General features: G+C 32.8%; 3 protein-coding genes across 8 annotated transcripts; 2 read left to right on the top strand and 1 right to left on the bottom strand.

The window, feature by feature from the left end:
- Positions 1 to 270: 270 nt before the first annotated feature.
- LOC106772342 (protein indeterminate-domain 2) lies at positions 271 to 4,146 on the top strand. The gene is made up of 3 exons (XM_014658709.2): positions 271 to 808; positions 1,934 to 2,330; positions 3,014 to 4,146. Exons 1-3 carry the CDS (start codon positions 595 to 597, stop codon positions 3,981 to 3,983), a joined length of 1,581 nt encoding a protein of 526 aa, XP_014514195.1. The 5' UTR covers positions 271 to 594; the 3' UTR covers positions 3,984 to 4,146.
- Positions 4,147 to 9,253: 5,107 nt separating this feature from the next.
- Positions 9,254 to 10,630, top strand: LOC106772038 (psbP domain-containing protein 7, chloroplastic). Its single transcript, XM_014658178.2, has 3 exons — positions 9,254 to 9,554; positions 9,653 to 9,863; positions 10,162 to 10,630. The coding sequence occupies exons 1-3, from the start codon at positions 9,254 to 9,256 to the stop codon at positions 10,472 to 10,474; spliced, it is 825 nt and encodes a 274-aa protein (XP_014513664.1). The 3' UTR covers positions 10,475 to 10,630.
- A 31-nt stretch (positions 10,631 to 10,661) lies between these two features.
- On the bottom strand, positions 10,662 to 17,632 carry LOC106772037 (lysine-specific demethylase JMJ25). Of its 6 annotated transcripts, XM_022785173.1 has the most exons (15): positions 17,524 to 17,632; positions 16,725 to 17,424; positions 16,492 to 16,637; positions 16,314 to 16,413; positions 15,821 to 15,953; positions 15,637 to 15,691; positions 14,887 to 15,526; positions 14,413 to 14,742; positions 13,671 to 14,093; positions 13,490 to 13,562; positions 12,153 to 12,238; positions 11,504 to 11,623; positions 11,307 to 11,410; positions 11,140 to 11,151; positions 10,662 to 11,013 (listed from the first exon to the last, which is right to left on the bottom strand). In XM_022785173.1, the coding sequence occupies exons 2-15, from the start codon at positions 17,283 to 17,285 to the stop codon at positions 10,914 to 10,916; spliced, it is 2,883 nt and encodes a 960-aa protein (XP_022640894.1). In that variant the 5' UTR covers positions 17,286 to 17,424; positions 17,524 to 17,632; the 3' UTR covers positions 10,662 to 10,913. The 6 variants fall into 6 exon arrangements, with proteins under 6 accessions (XP_022640894.1, XP_022640897.1, XP_022640895.1 ...); XM_022785176.1 differs by lacking the exon at positions 17,524 to 17,632 and having other exon boundaries at positions 11,307 to 11,377; positions 16,725 to 17,517; XM_022785174.1 differs by lacking the exon at positions 17,524 to 17,632 and having other exon boundaries at positions 16,492 to 16,634; positions 16,725 to 17,517.
- Between the last annotated feature and the right edge of the window lie 5,346 nt (positions 17,633 to 22,978).

The following is a 22,978-nucleotide window of genomic DNA, read 5'->3' as shown; positions in this document are numbered from 1 at the left end:
CTTACATAATTATTAACAAAAACGATACTAAAACCATTTTGAAGAGCATAAAATGGTATAGAAATATTGTTTTGAATTAATAAAATAGAATGAGTATGTTTTAAGTAAGTGAGAAAAAGAAAAGAAAAAAAGTGAAGGGCTTTTTATTAATATGAAGGAAGAGTAGGGGCATATATATATATATATATATATATATATATATATATATATATATATATATATATATATATATAGCTAGAAAGAAGAGTGGCTAAAAGAAGTATAATATATTTTATTACAATGCAAATCCAAAGCGTGGTTTCTTGTATTGTTGTGGCAGCAAACACCCTCGTCTCCACACCATAAAAGGAGGAGAGTTTCCTGGTTTTTGTCTTCCTCTAGTTGCACAAATCCCACCTTTTCTGTCTCAATTTCCTCTTTTTTTTCTTAGTTTTTCTGAAGAAATTCATCTTGCTGCAGCTAGCTAGCTAGAGAGCTGCTGCTGCTGCTGCAACAAGTTGAGTGAAACAAACAAACTAACAGTTGTTTGTAAATTAAGTAAGGGAATATTTTTGAATAGATTCTTCTTCCCTTTTCTTTGGCTGGCTAACTTCAATGTCAAACATCACAAGTTGTGATAGTGGGAGCTTCTCTACAGAAAATACCAGAGAAGATGCAGCAGTTAAGCAGCAACCTGAGATCCTCGCTCAGTTCCATAGTCCACATTCTCTTACTTCAACCACAACAACAAATAACAGCAATGCTTCCAACACAAATTCACAACCACCTGCACCTGTTAAGAAGAAAAGGAGCCTACCAGGAAATCCAGGTATAACTTTTTCAACAGCCATCTCAGAATAAAGTTTACTCTTTTCAGGTCCTACTTACATCAATATTCACGATTCTTTGTTTTCTTCTTCTTCTTCTCTTGCTTTCTCACCTTTACTAGTTTAAGTAACATTTTCTAATAATTGGGTTTTCAGTTTTAAAAAATGGATGGTCAAATTAAAGCTGCTGCAGCCATAGATGAATCTTGTCATCTATGTCCTGCGCATGCTATATAACAAAGAATTATTCTGGTATTTATATCGTGGAAAAAATCTTCACCAGTCGTTGATTTTAAAAATGAAATAATAGTTTGTCTGTATATTTTACTAAAAAAGGGCTTTTATATAATGAAATTAAGAAAATGATATCCCACAAAAGGTGAACATCAAATTTCTGGACGATGACATGATTAATTAAGATATTGATCTGTTAGAAGTCAGCTTCTTTGAAACGGGTGAGAAGGATCTGGGTATGTTTTAAGGCAGAATTTGATAACCCAAATGAAGAATTATTGGTGAGTAATTAGTAGTCGAAGAAACTAACTCAATTATTGCCTTGAAGGGCTTTACAATCATTGCTGTTCACTGTTGACTTTGCTTGACTACTTGTTTCGTTTGTTTTTTTTGTTTCAGAATAGTTTCAAGATAAAAGGACCATATATACATGCTTTTATATCTCAAATAACTCTTGCTCTCCATGTGTTTGAGTATTCTTATGTGTTTGTTTTCTTGTGTCTGTATATGGATGCGTCAAAAAAAGAATGAAAGGGTGTGGAAGAGACAAGGAGAGAGAGTTCTTGGAGTTTTGTTGCTTTAGTTTAAATTATATTCTATCTTTCTCTTTCCATTCTTCTCATCTTCGTGTGAACCAAGAATCAGATGTTGCATTCTTCTTCTTCAACTCCATTATTATTACAAATTATACCTCATCACTTGCTAGTTTTTTGTCACTTTCTTCACCCCTAATTAAATATCCATTGAAACAACTTGAATAATAATTATCATTATCTTGCTTTGGGTGCACATATAATTGCACATTAAGCTATACTACTAAGAGAAAGATAGATATGTCTGCATATAGAGTTGTACATAGTTTAATTACCATTTTGGCACTGACGTGTGTGCAGATCCAAGTGCTGAAGTAATAGCTTTATCACCAAACACACTAATGGCCACAAACCGGTTCATATGTGAAATCTGCAACAAAGGGTTTCAAAGAGATCAAAACCTTCAGTTGCACCGGCGAGGCCACAACTTGCCATGGAAGCTTAAGCAGAGAACAAGCACAGAGGTTCGAAAGAGGGTTTATGTTTGTCCAGAACCTTCGTGTGTCCACCACAACCCTGCAAGAGCTCTCGGTGATCTCACCGGCATTAAAAAGCACTTCTGCAGAAAGCACGGCGAGAAGAAGTGGAAATGTGATAAGTGCTCAAAGAAATACGCTGTTCAGTCTGACTGGAAAGCCCACTCAAAAATCTGTGGTACAAGGGAATACAAATGTGACTGTGGTACTATTTTTTCAAGGTTCATCATCTACGTCATATATCATATTCTTCTTTTTTATTATATTCTACTATGAATATGTATGTTTGAAATTTGACTCAGCTATATAATTCACCATGCTTTCCGTGCATAAGTTTCATGCAGTACCAGTACTATATAAATAAAGGAAAATAAAATGTTACATGGGGTCTTTCCTTGACCACACACACCCTTGTTGACTTAAACAATCAACTCCTTACTTTCTACCTTTGATTTTTTTTCGTAAACCTTTGTTAGGTTGCTTTTATCTGTTTTGAACTTTTGTCTCTAGTTTTCGTAAACCTTTCTCTATCATATATATATATATACATATATACACACGCAGCCCTTCATCAATGGTCAATAATAATTAGCAATAGCATTTATATACACTTTTGCATGATGTGTAGAAGTACCAGAACCTAAGTCTTTGTATATAGTCAAGAAGAATAAGTCACTGTAAATACATAAACATATATATAAAATTTATTTGACTGTCAAAGATTCCCGGGCTAAGGCTCTTTTTATATTTGATAATAATAATAACCATGCATGGTTTTCATGAACAACCTACTTGGCATTATTTATATGCAGCTTGTCAAAATTCTCTCTATTTGATTTTCTTTTAGTCATGCGTTATGAATTACTTACACTGAATCCTTCGAATATTCGTTTTTTCTTTGCAGAAGAGACAGTTTCATTACACACAGAGCTTTCTGTGACGCACTAGCTGAAGAGAACAACAAAGGCAACGAAGGACAATTACCAAAGATAGGTACAAACTTGCAATGTCAACAGATTCCGAACCTTGTTTCCTCGTTACCAATCAACACCAACGTTGTTCCCAACCCACAACAAATCGGTGGCACCTCGGAGTTCAACCATGCTGAACACAAGCACCCACTGTCACTCCCACACGAGCTAATGCCAATGCCTGCACCAAAACCCTTCAACTCCAACACTACCATGGCAGGAACAGTGTTCTCCAGAAGCCTCTCGTCAACCTCTTCACCGTCTCTCCAACTAAGTTCAAACATATTCGAGGAAAACGGGCTCCACCTGGCTGCAGGGTCCCAACACATGTCAGCCACCGCACTGCTGCAAAAAGCTGCGCAAATGGGAGCAACAGTGACGGATAAAACTTTTACCACAAACATGGCACCGCCGTCGTTTGGGGTGCTGCAGCAGCAGCAGCAGCAGCCGAATGGACAATCCTTCATGAACCAGTACATGCACAGTGGCCAACAGGATCCCAACGTTAGCATCTCCGCTCAGTATAACGGTTTCGGCGGAAATGGGATGAGTGGAGGGAGCGTTGGAATGAACGGTGTGGACATGTTCAACGCTATCTTGGACCAAAGCAAGGCTTTATCAAAGATCATAGAGCAAAGCAACAGAAGCAGTAGTGGAGGTGCAACAAATGGAGGTTCAAGTGGTGCTATTAACGTCGGTGGAAGTAAAGGAAGTGAGGATGTGATGACTTTGGACTTTTTGGGAATAGGAGGTGGTGGCGGCGGAGGCGGCGGCGGCGGTGCGCATGGAAACTTTTACGGTGGTGGTCAGCAAGCAGAAAACGGTGCAGCGGATGAGGTTTGGAGAAACTGGTCAAGTAAGAACGCAGGGTTTGAATCATTTTCAGCAACAAGTAGCATTTGAAAGGGTGCTACAAAATGAAACGAGTGTCTTTCTAAAGAGGAAGATGCATTGAATCGTGGACAGTGGATAAAATTTGTGCTCATTAAGGATAATGTCAATTTCTGAAAAACTTTTATAATACATTTTTTAATCTCTCTTTTATCACACTACTTATATTACTTCATACCTTTCTCTCCATCCCTCTCCACCATTTTTTATTTTTATTTTTCTGAACAAAATTAATGTTGTTTTTTTAATGTATATTTTACCTGCATGTGATTTTTTAAATGGAAAAGATTAGTATTTGGTACACACAGAAGTTTTATTTTGACTGAAGTATGATGAATTTTTGACATCTTTATTACTTGTTATACTTATTAGTATATAAATAAATATATTACTAGTATATTCTAAGAAGTTATTTATATTTATTATCATCATTTAAATATAATATTTTATTACTAAAAGGAGTTGTTAATGATTATTTGAGAAAGAAAAAAATGTTGCCAGCAAATCACTTTTAAAATTTTTAAGTAGAGTTCTATCAAATAGGATCCTCGTATTTTAACAATACTTTTTAGCATATGATTATAACATGCGAAATAGAATTACATATTATTTATTCAATTTGGATTATAATGTGCTTATCAAAAACTTACAAAAATGATCTTTAATTACATTTTGTGGATAGCTTTTAATTATAATTAGAGAAACAATTAAATCTGTGTGTGTAAATTTAGTAAGAAGTGACAGAGGAATAAGATTTAGAAATAAATTTTAAAAATTATGATTACGAAGTTCCCATGACACAAAGGTCTTTGAAAAATATTTATGAAACTCCCTAAAAAAACTATTTACAACGTCTGCATAAAGAAAAATGTCTTTCAAAAGATAACTTAAACATATATAAAAAAAGTATATAAATACAACTATTTGCAAAAAGAAAAAATCAAAATAAAGTATTGATTGTCTTTCACACATTGTTCATGTAGTTATATAACTATATATGTTCATCTACATAATATAGTCATAGCATGTTATTACACGAATAACTAAAAGGAAATCATTTTTTGAATTTTATAAAAATATATTTTCAAATATACAAAAATTATATCTCCACACATTGATGAAGTCTTTCGAGAGTCTCGTATTAAATATATCCCATAAGAAATTAACATATAGACAAATTAGGAATGTTAGCTATTTGGTTACTTTACCAGAGTATGCTTAATTTGAAAATATGAGTTTTTCATATAGATAGAGCATATAATGATATATATATATATATATATATATATATATATATATAGGTTTGTTAACGCACGTATGCCTGTTTTTGAGTTGGTACATTTTAACAATGTGTATTGGATTATAGTAGACAAAAATACCCTCATATATCATGTAAGTTTTAAAGTTAAAGATATTTAAATAATTTTCATTCTCAAAACTAAAAAAAAAGAAACCCCCGAACCCTTACTCACCTCTTTCATTCCTCTCAATCCTTTCTCTTTCATCTCTCTCACTCCAACCTTTTCTCTATCATCCTATGGTAGATCCAACTTAAAAAAATTAGAAATACTCGCTGTTAAATAATTTACTTTTGTAAAAAGTTGAGTCATTGGCATATCCGCCTTCAAGTAAAGGCTCATTTAAGATCTCTTCAATTTCATCATCTTCACTACCTCTCTAATTTCATCATCTGCAGATATTGAATCGTCATCTCTTAAAAAACCTTCAGGCCAATTACCAATTCCTCTAATGTCATTATGCTTGTGAAAATTAGATAAAATTAGATAAGACAAAAGTTATAAAATGAAAACTCATTATAAAATCATTTTTTGTAAGAAATTGTTTAATAGCGAGTGAATCTGATTTTTTTTTAATTGGGACTACAGTAGAGATGACAAAGAAAAGGTTGGAATGAGAGAGATGAAAGAGAAAGGATTAAGAGAAATGAGAGAAGTGAGTAAGGATTTGAGGGTTTCTTTTTTTTTTTTTTTAAGTTTTGAGAATAAAAATTATTTAAATATCCTTGACTTTAAAACTTAGAATCATAATATATGAAGGTACACATTGTTAAAATGTACCAACTGAAAAAAACAGGCAGAGGAAACTACAAGCTCACTGACTACCGTACTCCACCTTGGTAGTTTCCACTGCCTGTCCAAGGTTGAGCCCTGAGATTTGACGGCGAACTTAAAAAGCCACCTATAGACGCTTTACACCCAATCATTCCGGATAACGCTTGCATCCTCTGTCTTACCGCGGCTGCTGGCACAAAGTTAGCCAATGCTTATTCTCCGGAAAAAAAAGTTCATGACCCATAGGCCTTCTATCTTCACGCGACATTGCTCCGTCAGGCTTTTACCCATTACGGAAAATTCTCCATTACTGTCTCCCGCGATAATCAAAATTTGCACATTTCATGGTGTATAACTTTTCACTCAACTATTCATTATTTGTTATATTAATCTATAAGACTTAGATCATTAGTAAATCAAGAAAAATCATCACTACAACATAGTGTCAATACTTAATGCACAACTTAAACAATAATTAAAAAAAAAAAAACTGATGTGTGTAATCCAAAATTCATCATTATTACTCAACATTATCATATAATATAACTATTTTAAACAAAACCACAAATCAATCATATTCATTTTGTATTTATAAAAAAAAAATTCATATTCAATTTATTAAAGAGACTAGAAGAAAAAAAAAATAACTTGAACAAAAATTTGTTTGCTTGAACAAAAATGTCTCCTTTTAATGTAAATTTGGTCGAATGAAAAGTTGAGTTCTAGTATTATATTTGTTTGAGTGAAAAATCTTTTGTTTGAGCGAAAATAAGACTAAAAGTAAAGTTTTGATCCTTATTCTATTTTTGTTTAACTAAAAAATAACTTAAGCAAAAATATCAAAAAAATCAATTTTGTGTAGTTAAATAAATTCATTTTCAAATGTTTAGGCAAAATCAATTTAACAGATACAACTCTCAAACACATTTAAATAATACAATCTAAAATTTACTCAAAGATCATTCTTTACTTATTTTAATTTAATTTTAATCATTTAAATTTCATATATACTTCATTCAAACTCATAAACTAAGGAGAAATTATAGAAAAATAACTATATTATGAGAAAATGTAATTTATGCTAGTAATTATGTAAGTGGATTGTTTTTAGATTATTTGGAGAGAAAAAAAAACTACTTTTTTTTTTTATTGTTGTTCTAAACTATTTAAATAGTGTGTTTGTAAAATTAAAAAATCATTAAAATATATAATTATAAATTACAAAATTAAAAATTATAATATTATCAAATCAATTCCATATAATTGCAATCTCAAATTATAAAATTGTAAAACTATAATTATCAAATTATGAAATTATAAAATTGAATTAAAACAAATATGATATTAGTAGGAAATTACCTATCAATCAGTAGATAATTACTTACGTATAGGTAAATTACGTATATGTAATTACCAAGTGATTTGATTTATAAGTAACTTATCCGTAAGTAAGATCCGAAAGTAATATGTCTATAAATAAGATTTATATATAACTATTAACTACAAAAGATTTATCTACAACCTTTGTGTCTTAGTTAATTTATAGATAAATCATACTTACGAATTTCGATTATTACGAATATTGATGCTCATAACTTAATTTAATAAACTATATACTTTAACATACATAAATCAACCATTAAATCAACCTCTTCTTGTGAGAGTGTTCAATTTAAAATATTATAAAACAACCATCTATTAACCAAAACTCAATTACAATTCAAATAATTTTTTAGACAAAACATCATCCATATATAGAAATAAAAATCTTATGACCAAATCATTTTCTCATATAGATTATCTATCCTAAAATTTTATAAAAACATATATAATTTTTCCTTAGAGCAACTTCCAACTCAACAATAAACATAACAAAATATTAACATATGTTTAATTAAGTTGAGAAAATTACATTTTTCACTTCAACATGTCAAAATTAATAACAAATTCATAAAAAAAAACAAAAATATTTAGAATAAGTAAAAACTATTTGAAAATGTAGTAAGATAGAAATAAGATTAATGGTTCCTCAGTTGCTCCTAAATGTAATGAGATTCTAAAAATGATGGGATATGGAATTAGAGAGTAGCTCATATATAAAAACATGTATCACTATTTAATGTATTCTCCTGTTTAATTATAATTATAAATGAGTAGCTCATACAAGTGTGAAGAAACATAGTATAAATATGAAATTCAAAAGAGAAATCTGAGAAGTAAGTTTTAGGATTCGTTTTGAGTGAAAATATTTCAAGATAGCATACTGAAATCCGACCAGAATAAATTTTACTATATTATATGTAATTTATTTATTAAATTACTTATTCATCATAATATAAAATATTGTATGATAGACAAAAATATATATCTTCCGTTAATATAGATAATTAACATTAAGTTATTTTTAATTTCATAAATTTGTATTATCTATTTAACATCAATTATTACATCACTGTTTCTAATCATTATTTATAATAAAAGTAAAATCACATGCATTAAAATTTACAGTTAATAAAAAATTTCTAATAACACTATATAATCTTATTTATTTACTCACTTAAAAATTATAACAAGACATTCTAACATTTAAAAAAAAAATATTTATATCAAAATCGTCAACAACAATTATCCTTCCTCCCAACGCAAGAAAGTTTGACTCTTCCTTTTATATTTTATATAAACAATTCGTAGGAAATGTGTATAAAAAAAATTCTTAAATCCTATATATCATAAGTTATATATATATAAAAAAAAAATCACAGCAAACAACCCTACAGACCATAAAGAGAATTAAAAATATAATAGTTGAACAAGACAGCAATATGATATGATAACTCCATGCCAATAATTTTTTTCATAAAAATTTTAGAAAATAAGATTACTTTCTTCATGAGTTGAAATTAATATTTTTTCTTCATTTAGTTAATGTTGTTGAGAAGTGGTATGTAAAATAAAATAGTGTAAAAGGGGGGAAATGAGAACCACATGATTGATGAAGCAGATAAGAGGTATACCATTGGCATGGCAGCATGGAATCCACCACTTCATTATTTTGTCTTCGACTTGGATTGCATCCTTCTCGTGATTGGAACCCAAAATTGAAAAGGTTGGAATTGGTAGGGGCCAGGTAGTAGGGACAAAATATACGGTGTAAATTAAATTTGGCATCAATATCACACACAACTGCCCTGTTACTTAGAATAGCAGCACATGGGTTTGGCAGTGCAAGCCAGGTTTCGGACATGGAACCCAATTCGAGTGCCACGTTGTTCCGGCAATCGTAACGGAGGGCCATCTCCAGCAGAGGAATTTGCACCACTGGCCACCAAATTTCAGAGGCGTCTTCTTGTGGGCATAGGCTCAGCTTCACTAGTGGCTTTTGGTGCAAACTTTGGAGGCATCACCAGTTTTCTTCTTGATTTGTCACCACAAAGTGGTCGCAATCTGAAGCTGGACGTGCTTTATCCAATTGGTGGCTACAGCCGTTGCATTGACACAAAGGAAGGATTTGGTAATGTGGATTAAAGATTCATTATATTAAAAGCAAAAATCCATTGTGTAACAGAAGAGAAAACAAAAACTCATGTTTTTATGTATTTGGATGATCAGAATTCATATACCCAGCAAATTGGGTGGGAGATCAGACAATTCTGTATCGAGCTGCTAAGAAAAGAGAGATGGAACGATCATTGGATCCTCCTCCCCTGAATGTACGGCGGCGTTCTAACATCAATGAACCGGTTGTTGCATTTGGTCCCCCGGGTTCCACTGGAGAACTCAATGTTAGTGTAATTGTTTCACCTGTCGCACCAGATTTCTCGTGAGTATGAGCAGTAGAATCTAGTAAATTTTAGAGTTGTCACTTCAATTCCACTTTATTAGTTATTTACCGACTATAAGAATTATATATTAATTGAAAAAGAAAAGGATAACTTTTCACTTTTTCCTTTCAGTGCAAGGTGTTGGGTCAAGAGGCGCATTGAAAAAATAAACCAAAATTTATCAATAGTTTGCCAATCATGAATTACCTGTCTCATGTGATATTCTCTTTTTTCATAAGTATACTAATTATTAAGAAAAGGAAGATTGACAGCTTGCATATCTAACCTTTTCACTAGGATTGAAGCATTTGGAGGGCCCGATGAGGTAGGTGAAGCAGTGGTTCGAAGCATAACAGGATCAGGGCAACACCCTGAGGTGAAAGGCACATTGATAAAATCAAGTTTGAGGGAGGATTCTGTCAGAAATGCCAAATACTACGAACTGGAGTTCAGAGTTGAGAGCCCCTCGTTTAGGCGACACAATGTCTCCGTCTGCTGCGCTCGTGGTGGTAGGCTTTTTACTTTAAATGCTCAAGCACCCGAATCAGATTGGCCAGGATTGAAGTCAGATTTCTATAGGATTGCTAATTCATTTAGCCTCACAATTTAGTGATTCAAAACGAAGCTTCAATAGGAAATAAGGGCAGAAGCCTAGACCAAAAAGCTTCCCTTAGGTCGGACCTTATAGATGCTTTGTTTCCAAAACCATGTTATTGAATTGCATGGCTAGAAAACCAAACATTGTGGGGCATCTGCTTCAGCAGAACCCAAGCATTTCTTAATTTAATAAATAGGACTGACAAATAAGTTTTAACTTTATATATTACACGTTTCTTTTCCACTTTTTGAAATAAAATACAGATTAGAAGTTTGTCACTATATGATGATTCTCTAACAGCTGTAACTATTATACACATTTAAATGATTACCTAGGTATTTGTGATCAAAACTACATTGAAACATACTAACCCATAAAATATTGCTCAAATACAACTAATGTACATAAGTCCCCCGTTTCCCAACTCATTGACCAAACCGTAAGTGGACGGTCAAGCACAAGTAATCTGCCTCCGCTTAACCATCTTCTCATAATTCTCAGAAACCATTGCTGTCAAATTAGGGTCTCCATATCCAATCTCGGCGCCAAGTCTGGCAAAACAACAGGTAAGCCGTCTCACTATTTTAGGTAGCAATAAGATGTTGACTTTGGATAATTAATTTTCACAATAAATCAACTAATAAGAAAAGAAACACTATATTCTATCTATGGTTGACCTTGGAGGAGACCTAACAGGTCAATTGATCCATTCCAAATTCCATGCAGAAGGAAACATAAAGCCAAGGGATTAAGAACTCAGTCAACCAAAACAACTTATTTCCATGGGAGAAAGAGAGAGAGAAAATTAATGCAATCGACAAAGACAAGTGCGAAATTTACATACTTTTGGTCAAGTACAAGTTTCTGAACTTCTTTGATGGCAGAACTTGCCGCATAGAGAGATATCTTCCCCACCTGCATAAATTTCCAAGTACACGCCAACACCAACTGGTCAACAAAAACAGTATATAAATCAAGCATTTTAAAAGGAGAAAATAAGATATAAGCAAGTGATAACTAAGGAGGAAAGCTAATAATCACCTCCAATACTTGAACTTTTGATTCATGTTCAATCGGTAGAAAGCGAATTTCCTCTGTCAATCGTACAGCATCGCCTAGGCTTTCCGGAGATAAGAAATCAAGGCCCAGCTGAACATTCGACTAAAATATAGAGATAACGCACATAGTCAGATTCGACGATGAGAATTCATTTTGTTTCCATTAAACACAAGAATATCCACTTTAATTATCAAATTTAATATTCAGTGATAACTGGCAGATCTGGGTTGTAATGAATTTATAGGCTAAAACCCACACATATATAAGCATTCCACTTCACATACAAAATGCAATATAAATTTAATTCAAGCAGCTTATAAAAACAATTTTAGTCATGGATCAACCAATGCCATAATTTTTTGTAATAAACTAGCCCAAGTAGAAACCAAACAATGAAGCAAATATCGTTTACCATATATTTCAAATCACTTGAGTTATGGCACTGTCAGCCATAGAACAAGAACTCGGTAATTCAGTAGATTAAATGTTCATAAAAACTAGATTATATTAATACTTCTATACCCTTTATCAGATAAAAATTCCGTTGTATGTGTAGGATATAAAACTATGAAGGTCATCAATTTAGTAACTATTTAGTATGTAAGTGAAATAATGATGTAAATGAACTCACTTGAACATTCCTTGCTTGGAAAGGGCAACCAGCAGGAACAAATATAGCTTCCCCCAAATTCTGTTCAAATGACCAAGGCTCCACTCCTATTTTGGAAAATAATAATCAAATTAAAAACAGATAAATAACTTTTTTTCAGAAATTTCTAGGACTACGCTTAATGAAGCACATCGGTAAATTTCCAATAATAAACACTTTAACGTTATACGTGAGAAAATTGCTCATACCTACATTTAGGCCTTATAGAAGTGTTTATTATCTTTTCTTAAACCAGTAAATTTATACAGAAAAAAAAAAAAAAAGGCTGTGTAAAATTTCAACATGCAAAACTAACAATTTAAGTGACTGGATTTATAGGGTAAAATAGTAAATTGCATGTTTTTAAATACAAGGCAATTCTAACCACCCTCCCCTTCATTCCAAAAAGAAGCAAATCTTTATTAAGGTGTGGTCTCTACTTAATAAGATTTCATCCTCGTCATAGTATAGTATGCAACCTGATCCTACCTCGGGCCTTATCTACAGTTGATTTGGGGACTCAACCCTCTATAGGTAATCTTGGTAATTTGCACAGTAAGACACTTCACTCAGCCTTTCTAGTCAACCCATCAAAGGTAACCCTTTCTTAGAGACATCTTTCCAAAAACTTGACTTCGACCTCTGTTAAGAAAATTGATGAGGGGAAACAATTAAACCTTCTCATTCCATTTACCTACAAAACTAGGACAAGAACTTCACGCATTTCCTTAGATTAAAATATTAAATTGACGATTTCTGACCATATCTTCCTCCCTCTCATCAACAAAACATCCTTAAACTTCTAAATATAGCACTAGGGGAATGAGAGGAATTGTTCTCCTCATATCCACTTCTAAAAAAAATCTTAAACTCCCAATAAAGGGGAATCATTTTATTCTATTTCCATGCTCTCGTTATACCATAATTATAAGAAACGCTACGAGATTTTGTCAACTCAGTGGGTACAACGAAGCACCCAAGAGCAAGGCAAGGCCCTCTGTAATTCCACTTATGCCAAACTAATTTATACCACTTCTCTATACAGCTCTTGAAAATTTTAAAAAATGTCAGGAATCATATTTTACTATTCCATATTTAGAATATTATATTTAAAATTTATAACTTTAATATTCCTCAATCATAGGGATCTGATTATATCCCTAAATCAGAAGGATGTAATTACATTAAGTGCTGTTATCATATCTCCTAAATTAGTTTTCCAATCTTGTATATATGTCTTATGTACTCTTAGCAATAAAATCATTCTATTCTACCCTAATATTTGAGAAAAACAAACAAAGAAAAACATAAGATCTTACCAAATTCTTCCTTCAACTTTCTTTTATGGTGTTTGTCGAGAAAAATAGCTCCACCATATAGAGGCCATGCAACCTTGAATCCGGAGAGTACCATCAGAAATAAGAAAAAACAAAACAAGTTACTTAACAAATAAAAAAGGATAAGCAATGTAATTTAAAATGATTTTTTTAAAAGACTTACAAATTCATTTCCCCCATCATCTGACTTCCCCAATTCCTTCCAATGTATTTTCAGATATTTAGTCAATATTGGAACATCCTGCCGACGAAAAACATCCCAAAGAACTCCAGGATGGGTTTTCTCAGAGACATCTCCATTTTGTGTAGACAGGACCTTACAATTGACCATATCACCTTCAGCACTAGAATAAATTTCAAATTCTTGATCCATAATTGACTTATTCTGGTTTGAATCCATGTCAAGTACACTACTTTTTGTACCAAGTGATGAATCAAGTGAACTCCCCCTTGAAAATATTTGAGGATCTCCATGTGACTCTTTCGCCTCAGATTCCTCATCAGCTTTAGCATTTTGCATAATTTCAATTTTAGTTCTCTGCCAGTCCTTTAACTTTACTTCATTTGTATGAACCAAAAGGTACACCTGTTGAAACTCAATAAATTAATTATTTATTACTTCAAACAAATCAAAATTCCATTAATAAACTCTAGAAAATATATAACACAGAGATTAGGGAGAGAGATAGAGAGAAAGAGAACTTCAAATTATTAAACATGAATGCACGGCATGTAGTAGTGCTTAGGTAAACAATCCACATGTTTAGACAGTTGAATTCAAATTGACATTATAAATTGTCAGTAAACATAAATCAACAATGAAGCATCAAATTGATTTTGTCAATAACATTAAAATTAAATTAGAACAAAGTTTATCGAGATGTAACGAGGATAAAGTACAATACCATGTCACGAATATTGAAGTGGAGATTTGTCACTGAATCACCTCTTCCAAGTTCATCGCTAATTCCATAAGCTATATATATCTTGGGTCCTACGTCATTCTGCAAGGAGTAATGAGGCAATTTAGCTGCAACATTGAGAAGGCCCCACTTGGAGTGAATATACTGAAGTAAAGGTAGTTTGCTGATAAACTCGGGTCTTTGATACAATAGAAATTCTTCAGATGCACTAGGTGAAGGCCAATCCTTCAATTTTAATAACTGTGGCCAACCATTTTCATGAACACGCCCTTCGAAGTATCCTTTCATGAACTGAGCAAGCTCGATATCAATCTGTCAATATAAAAATAATAAAATACAGACATAGCAGAGTGATTAAAATTAGAAAAAAAAAAAATGATGAAGCCAAAACAGAGTTCAACATAAAACCAATACAATCTCAATCACCAAAAAGACAAGAGGTAAAGATATGTGTACCTCAGATCCATCTAAGCAATCTATGGCCTTAACCATCCTGTTTTCATCTTTTGCGTTTTCATCTGTTGTCTCTTGAACCCCCCTCCATATGACCATTGGATCCCAGCTTGAAATGGATGACCCGTCAAATACTTTCTTAACAATAATGGGCTCGCCAGTTTTCCAATGCTTTCTAAATTTTCCAATCCCACCAGTTTTGATATCGTCAGATGCTGGACAAAAAAGATAATTATCATCACTGGCTTCTCTATGAGAACACTGGCACAGTCTGAGATCACTCTGTCCAGTTTCTGGTGGACCATCGACATCACCAATTCTGCAGCCACTAACCATTTCCTCTACATTTTTCACCAACTTTGCTACCCAATTCATCTTGAAAATTCGGCTTAAGTTTAATGAAGAATGACCACAGCCACCGTACTCCTTAGGGGGGCATGGAATACTTCCATTGTCGTTGGATCTCCAATGGGGAAATTTACTTAATATATTTTGATCACAAGTTTTAGCTAGCTCTGTCTGAGGTTCTTTATTGTGATCTGCTGTTGCTTCTCGAAGATCTCGACAGCAATTAAGGCACAAATCATATGAGCAATTTGGACACCGTCGATGATAATCAGTAATAGGTATCCTACAGAAATTGCTGCAAGAAAACAAATCAAAATAAATAATGACTTGTTAATAAGGAACAGGTGCTTGATGCGTCAGCACCCACTAAAATCAACCATTCTACAAAATTTGTTACAAATGTACCAGCACATCTGCTCATCTGTGTTGAATTTTATTCTCGGAAGATCTATTTCAGCCCCTGAGAGAAAACACTTTTATAACGTCAGCAAATGCTCATCACCACACAAAGAAAAACAACATAGACAACCAATCACCACTAACGGCACAAAGCTGCAAAAAACCAAATAAACCTTAAAATGGGACTTACCACGCAACTTCTTTTCAAGTTCAACTTCAAAACATTGTTCACGATGGATCTGTTTTACCACCGGAAGCACCGAAGATAGCAACACATGGAGATACTGTAACTTATCCAGAACAGGTATCTCGCGTATCCGAACCTTAATCCCATCAAAAACAGAAAATCACTAACAGTGAAAAAATTTACACATGCTAAAACTTCAAAAGGCAGGCCTCACCAAATAAGGTCCTACTTGGATAGTAAAAGTCCCCATAAGCACATTTAGGAGAAGGAAATAAGAAGGTAAGTTGAACGGAGCTTCTCTTATAAGCTAAAATAAACTTTTGCACTTAACTTTCGTAGAAGTTCTCTTATTTTACTTTTCCAAAAGTTAAAATGCATAAGTAAATTTGAGCTAACAGAAGAAGATCATCTCATTTTAGTAGCTAATGGTCTTCTTTCATGAGTGTTAATGAGAAACTTATTCAAACGAAATCTAAATTTGTAACAAACAAAAGACCTTGATAGAATTATCACTCCGCAAGCAAGTCTTGCAATTACATATACCGCGGCAAGCAGGACATATCCTCTGTACATCATCCAACGAAATGTCCGAGTACCTAAAAACAAGCAAACCATAACTTAAAATAACAACCCAACTGAAAGAGTTATTATCATTACTAAAATTCCATGCTCACCATGCTGATATACAGCTATCACAGTATCCCCTCCGGTCACATTTTAAGCACCAAGTAACTCTATCTCTGTCATTCCTCCGGCACTGATGACAAGTCTGCCCGCCGGTGTCTTCAGAAGAACCAGAGGTTCCGTCGGAATATTCCTGCTACACAACACAACCTTCCAAATTCAGCACAGTACACTACGCTTGCATCAAAATCACCTACCCAAACAGAACCAGAAATGAACTCACAGTGGTGGCATTAGCATCCAAGCTCCTTCGCGATCTCTTGAGCGAGGAGTCCGGCGGGGAATCATAGGAGACCCAATTGTCTTCTTCATAGAGCGCCACATCAGCATCCGCATCCGCATCCACATCCACATCCACATCTGCATCTACATCTGCATCCGCATCAGCATCAACATCCACATCCACCTCGTCATGAGCATGTCTCGCAGAGGAGGCTCTTCGAGCGTCACGCTCGGGCGTGTAACGAAACTGATTCTTCGAGAGCTTCTTCTGCGAAAGGCTTATAGCAGAGAGAGGAACGTCGAAATCGTCGCTCTTACTCTCCAAATAAACATCAGACTCGTTCAGCGACTGCGACTTCCTCTTGGCTTTCTTGAGGTTGGCCCTCATTGCGGAATTCGCAGCGCGCTTCTTAGCCTGGATGTAGTGCTTCTCGCACACCGTCTTATCCGGCATCGACATGGCCGTGCACCGCCACTGCTTTCCGTCGGACCTCTTGCACCGTAAGTCGTCCGGAATTCCCGCCGCATTGTCCTCGCCGTTGGTCGATCGCGCGTGATCCATTCGAAGAGGAACCCTAACTGAGCAGTAGCGCGAAGCACGAGGAGACAAAAACAAACCCTATCCGAAAGAGGAATTGAATTGCAAGTGAGTTGAACGTGTTACGGGCCGTGGCGGTGGAATTAGTCGGAGATTGAGATTGCTGCGGCGGCCAGCGGCGATTAGTGTTGGAAAGTTGACAGAGAGAGAAAGAGAAAGAAAGAAAGAGTTGCGTTGTGGGATAAGCATCGAAAAAGCTTACATAATACATTCAGTAAACGATGGAGGGCCTGAGAGAGGGTGATCCCTTCGTGCGCCTGCAACTCGAACGGTAAAAAAATTATAATTAAGTTATTTGCTTTTTCAAAACAGATTAATTTTTGAATATTGGAAGGAAGACTCAATTCATTAGAACCTGTGTATAATTTATTTATCATTCAACGAAAATTTAAATCATTTTAGAAAAGATATATTTATCTGTTTTTTATTTATTTTTTCTTTTCGAAATCATACCACAAATTTTAATAGTTCAACAAATTTTGCTGTGCAACATTTTTAAGGTCGTTGCCATGAGAAGTGTCTGTAACAACTTTTTTGTACGATTGCTCCATAAATAATCAGGTATAATTTATGAGTGTATAGATTTTTTTTTATACGGTTAATTAATTAAAACTTATTTTAAATATATTCATTATTGTTAAATTCTAAAAACTTGTTATATGTATGATAATATTTGTTTTTTATTGATAAACATTTGGATCATTTTTATATAAAAATTAAATTTTGTCTTGATTTCTATTTTTAATATATTTTATTATAAAACTTTGTTATTAAATGAATTTAGTAATCGTAACTAAATAGATTTAAAAATTTGTGAATTTAACAAATGGGGTTCTCACTTATCTTATGTACAGAGAGTATAATAATTTCGTTTGTTATATAAATAATTTTTTAACATTACACTAATTAATAAAATTTAATTCAATTTTACAACAGAGATCTTAAAATATATTTAACCTTAAATTTTTTTTTAGAAATCAACATATTAAATAAAATATATTATATTTATCAATCATAAAGTGTTTTTGTAGTCTTATTATTTGTTTGCGTTTAAACAACTTTATTTTATTTCACATTAAGGTTTGTTTTCAATTTATTATTTTTTCATTCATTGTAAGTGTACAAAATTTATTATTTTAAATTTAAGATAATATTTTTCTTCCATTACACTTGTTTTTAATTAATTTGTGCATTTATCATAAAAAGTGAAAAATGAAAAATAACAAACATCATTTATCATTTATTACCTAGTATCGTAACACTCGTAGAAAATATAAGTTAGTATTATCTCAAATTATTACATGATTAGTTATAGAATAAATGTAGCTACAAAGAGGAGATTCATTCATACACAAATATAAAATCATAGTACTAGCCATAAATTTTCACAATTAAGTTCTTTAAAGACTTTATAAACATCACAACTTTTACAAAAACAATCATTAGACTATGAGCTATGTAAAATAATCTTATATTATGTATATCCATCAAACTAAAAAAACAAACATTACCCAAAGCATATTCACTTCTACTTGCTATATGTGACATTCTAATTATATTATAAAGATATATAATATAATAAAGGAGTCACCATAAATAATATTAGAAAGCAGTTAAGAGTACGGTTCAAAGTGTTGGAAATGTAGAGAGAAGGCAGAGCACAAAGTTAGGGCAAGGTTTTAGAGAGAGAAGGAAAAACTTAACAAATGAAGTCTAACTTCTGAAAAAGCCTCCCTCTAAGGCTAAGGCACCCTTAGCTCATGGGTCTGGCTGCTCCAATTATAAGGCCCAATGGTTTTAAAAGAATTTTCCTACCCTTACATTATCACCACTAGCTCTTGAAACATCCTCTCCTCACGTCAAAGTGACAATTGTTCTATCGATCCATTTACACTCTCTTAAAGTCATCACACTTCCTTAAAACATAATTTACAACAATTTTCACCAACATTTTCACTTCATACATTAATTGATACCATATATAACATTCCTATTTGAAATTACAATTACCATAACAAAATTCCATAAGGTTCTCATACCCGCATGTATTATTTGTATTCTCAACATTTAAACCTCACCAAATATATGTTATTATCCATCAATAGCCCATCATCACACTGAACGAAAAATTTGTCGCTTGGGCGCCATATAAAGACAAAAAAAGTTATAATGACATTCTCACATTAGTGAGAAGCCTCTCACTTGGATAACACATTTTATCACTTGGACGAGTAGTTGTCTCCTAAGAAAACTTGACGGAGAACCAAGTGAAATTTTAGACTCCTAAGTAAGATTTTCTCTTGCTCGCACGAAAATAAGCAGAGTTTCACTCTAATCTCACTATCATAACTCAAAATCAAATACCACAACAATTTAAACAACCTCATGGATCAAAACACGCAAGCACAAATTTACTTAAAACTAAAAAAGAATTAACTTTCCTCATTGTATTTTTCTTTTGTAAAATTTAAAAGGAAATGGAAGTACGACCTAAGTGTTTTTTAAAACTATAGAAAAGTAGTGTCTTTTAAAAAAATTAGTAAAAACAAATGTAATTATTCTTAGTAAATATAGACATATTTTCAACAAAAAAAATTAAATGTTGATCTGTCGAATACAATTATATAAGGTTGGCAATACAATTTTATTAAACTCTTTTTAAAACAAAACCATGAATAAATATTTTTTTCTTTAAATTTAAAATCATAAAAGACACTTTTTAACGATGAATAAAAAAACATTATTTTCAAAATACAAATCATAAATGTTTTTCGGCTTGTTACGTGAAATAATAATATGATGTTGCAATTATGTGTCATTTTTGTTTTTTATAAATCATGTTTTAGTTCGTAATTGTTTTATAAAATTCAAATTTGGTCTCAACTGTTTTAACGATCTCACTTTCTTATAAATATTTGGACTGATTAATTCCTAAAGTACTTTCTTAGTCTACCCCATTAAATATAATTTGTAATTCTTCAACTTAAATTTAATGAATAGTCATATAATTAAATATTTTCAGTTCACAAACATTATTCATTAGTGCAAAAATGTTGTTTAATGTCATTCAGAAGACGTCGGTTTGTGGGTAACCCGACGTATATGAGTGGACGGTGACATTATCGTAAATAGTTTGGTAAACTAGACGTCAGTTTTGAGGTAAGACGACATCTATGATAGTGTAGACGTCCCCACTGCCACAAACCGACATCTAATGGTCTGAGGTAGGTGAGAAGACAGTCCAGTGATGTTGGTGTTAACGGGGACTGACGTCTACTGGGCTACAATTAATGTTCTTCACCTAATTCCCAAACGCTTAGACGTCACGTAGTCAAAAGACGACGTCTAAGGCCTGTCTAGAAGGCGGGAAGACAAAAAATTCTTCAATTTAGACGTCGGTGCTGAGGGGAAGCGACATCTATGTGCTTGTAATTAATTATGTTCACCAAACTCGAGGGCCTTAGACGTTGGCTAGATGGGCACCGACGTCTACGTTACTATAGACGTCGGCGCCCCATCACAACTGTCGCGAACATCCTTGACAGGAAATCAAACGTCAATCCGTTCAGCTTCCTAGACGTCGGCTCCCCTCGAAGCCGACGTCTAATGGGTATTCAAAAAGTCAGATTAAATGTTAACTTGGACGTCTTATTAGTGGGATAACTGATGTCTATGTGACTATAGACGTCGGTTTCTAGAGTAACCGACGTCCAATTTCATTTTAAATAAACCGCAAACTCTTCGCAGAATTCAGTTTCTTATATCGTCTTCCTCTTCTCCTTTTTATCGTGTGGCACCTCTTCTTTTTCTTTCTTGCGGCATTCCATTGTTGTTTCTAATATCTTTATCGTCTTCCTCCTCTCCTTTTTCTCTCTTGCGGCATTGCATCCCAGGTACGTGGTTTTTTTTTATGCTAACCGTTTAAACTTTGTTTAGTTTAGTCTTTCATCGATTATCTTCTGGTTCAACTGATTAAAATTTGCTTTCTTTGTGTTGTGTTTTAGTGCAGTTTTGTTCCTTTCTTGGGATAACGTAGTAACACATTCTCCATTTGCTAGCTGCCTCCTAGAAAAAGCGACGTCTTGTGAATTTCTTTTGGTCATTTCAACCCAAAAACGACACTGGGTCGTTGCCTAATTATCATTTCACCGTGATTTTTCCCTCTTGCGGATGAAAATGGAACTAAGCAACAACCCAGGTTTGGTTTTGGGTTGAAATGCCATAAGAAATTCAAAAGACGCAAGCTTTTTTTTGGGAGAAACTAGCAAAAGGAGATTGTGCTACTAGGCTATCCAAAGACGGGAACAAAACTACACTAAAACACAACCACTGTATTAGACGTCGGTTAATGTATATACCGACGTCTATAATACCTTTTAGACATCAGTCAGTGTCATTTTCGAAGTCTTTAGTGCCTCTTCGACGTCGGTTATTTCTCAAACCGATGTCATTATAGACGTCGGTTATATTCATGTCCAACGTCCCATTGACGTCACCGAAAATGACGTCAGTTGTTTAATAGACGTTAAAAGCTCAAAATAACCGACGTTAAATAGCGTTTTTGCAGTAGTGATTTGTAATTATATAACACTACAAATCTTAAAAATTTAGAACTATTAGAAAAATATTTATGAAAAAAAAACTATAAAAACAATTCAAATATATAGCTTATTTATTTTTAATTTCTATAATTTTAACCCTTCAAAATCACACTTTTTAAACAAACATAATCCATTGCTTTCACTCTTATTCTCAAAGATTTTGAGACACATTTATTTCATAAAAAAAAAAATTGTGTAATTACATGCTGGCCAGAGAATGAGATCATGATAACACAGTTGCATGTGATGCAAAAGAGAAATAAAAATTTAAACGACTTGAAGAATACAAGTGTGAATGAATAATATGAAAAGAACCCTCATTTCCATTATAACGTTCACAAGTTCTCCATTATTCTTCTTTCATTTATTTTATGTTTTTCATTAATTTTCTTTCTTCTCACCTAAAACAAGTTCAAACTTTAGTTGATTTACGACAACATGTTAGATAAGTCTGCGTTTAGAATATTAGTCTTAAGTGTTGTCTTTAGTAAGTTTTTCTCCTTCTAGTAAGTGCATGGATATGTTAGAATTTAATTTTAGTGAGAATGAGTGGTTTTAAATTTGAATTAAATTTAAGGGTGATTTATTGGTTTAAGTTAGGATTTTGAAGTGTGTCCATGAATTTTTTAAAGTTTTCTAATATAGTATAGTAGAAATAACCTAAGTGTAAATGTAATATTAGCATAATATAACAATATCATAATAGCAATATAAATAAAGATAATCATATAATATATATACTTGAAAAAAAATATATCATATGAAAGAATTATAAAGTTAAATGTATAAAAAGTTTATATAAATTTAATTTTTTAAAGTTTTAGATTAAAAGTGATGTAAATTTTTTTATATGATTTGAATTTATGTTATATATATATATATATATATATATATATATATATATATATATATATATATATATATATATATGTATGTTCTCAATAAAGGATATTTCTAACAAATGATAATTTTATTTAAAGTTTAGTTCTTCGTGATGTAAAGAAAATAGGAGTAAAAGAAAATATATTTGCTTTTAGTTTCGATTTGATTTATAGG

The sequence above is a fragment of the Vigna radiata genome, chromosome 8 (assembly GCF_000741045.1).
Source record: "Vigna radiata var. radiata cultivar VC1973A chromosome 8, Vradiata_ver6, whole genome shotgun sequence".
NCBI lineage: Eukaryota > Viridiplantae > Streptophyta > Magnoliopsida > Fabales > Fabaceae > Vigna > Vigna radiata.
This window is presented reverse-complemented; position numbering and strand designations above follow the sequence as displayed.

Excerpts from the sequence above, each read along its gene's own strand:
- LOC106772037 (XM_022785173.1), bottom strand. The coding sequence starts at position 17,285 with ATGGATCACGCGCGATCGACCAACGGCGAGGACAATGCGGCGGGAATT. Across the intron at positions 16,638-16,724 it reads TGGATGCTAATGCCACCACT|CAGGAATATTCCGACGGAAC; the intron begins GTGAGTTCATTT and ends TGTGTTGTGTAG. Across the intron at positions 15,954-16,313 it reads GGAGTGATAATTCTATCAAG|GTTCGGATACGCGAGATACC; the intron begins GTCTTTTGTTTG and ends GATGGGATTAAG.
- LOC106772342 (XM_014658709.2), top strand. The coding sequence starts at position 595 with ATGTCAAACATCACAAGTTGTGATAGTGGGAGCTTCTCTACAGAAAAT. Across the intron at positions 809-1,933 it reads GAGCCTACCAGGAAATCCAG|ATCCAAGTGCTGAAGTAATA; the intron begins GTATAACTTTTT and ends ACGTGTGTGCAG. Across the intron at positions 2,331-3,013 it reads TGTGGTACTATTTTTTCAAG|AAGAGACAGTTTCATTACAC; the intron begins GTTCATCATCTA and ends TTTTCTTTGCAG.
- LOC106772038 (XM_014658178.2), top strand. The coding sequence starts at position 9,254 with ATGGGTTTGGCAGTGCAAGCCAGGTTTCGGACATGGAACCCAATTCGA. Across the intron at positions 9,555-9,652 it reads TGACACAAAGGAAGGATTTG|AATTCATATACCCAGCAAAT; the intron begins GTAATGTGGATT and ends TTGGATGATCAG. Across the intron at positions 9,864-10,161 it reads CCTGTCGCACCAGATTTCTC|GATTGAAGCATTTGGAGGGC; the intron begins GTGAGTATGAGC and ends CCTTTTCACTAG.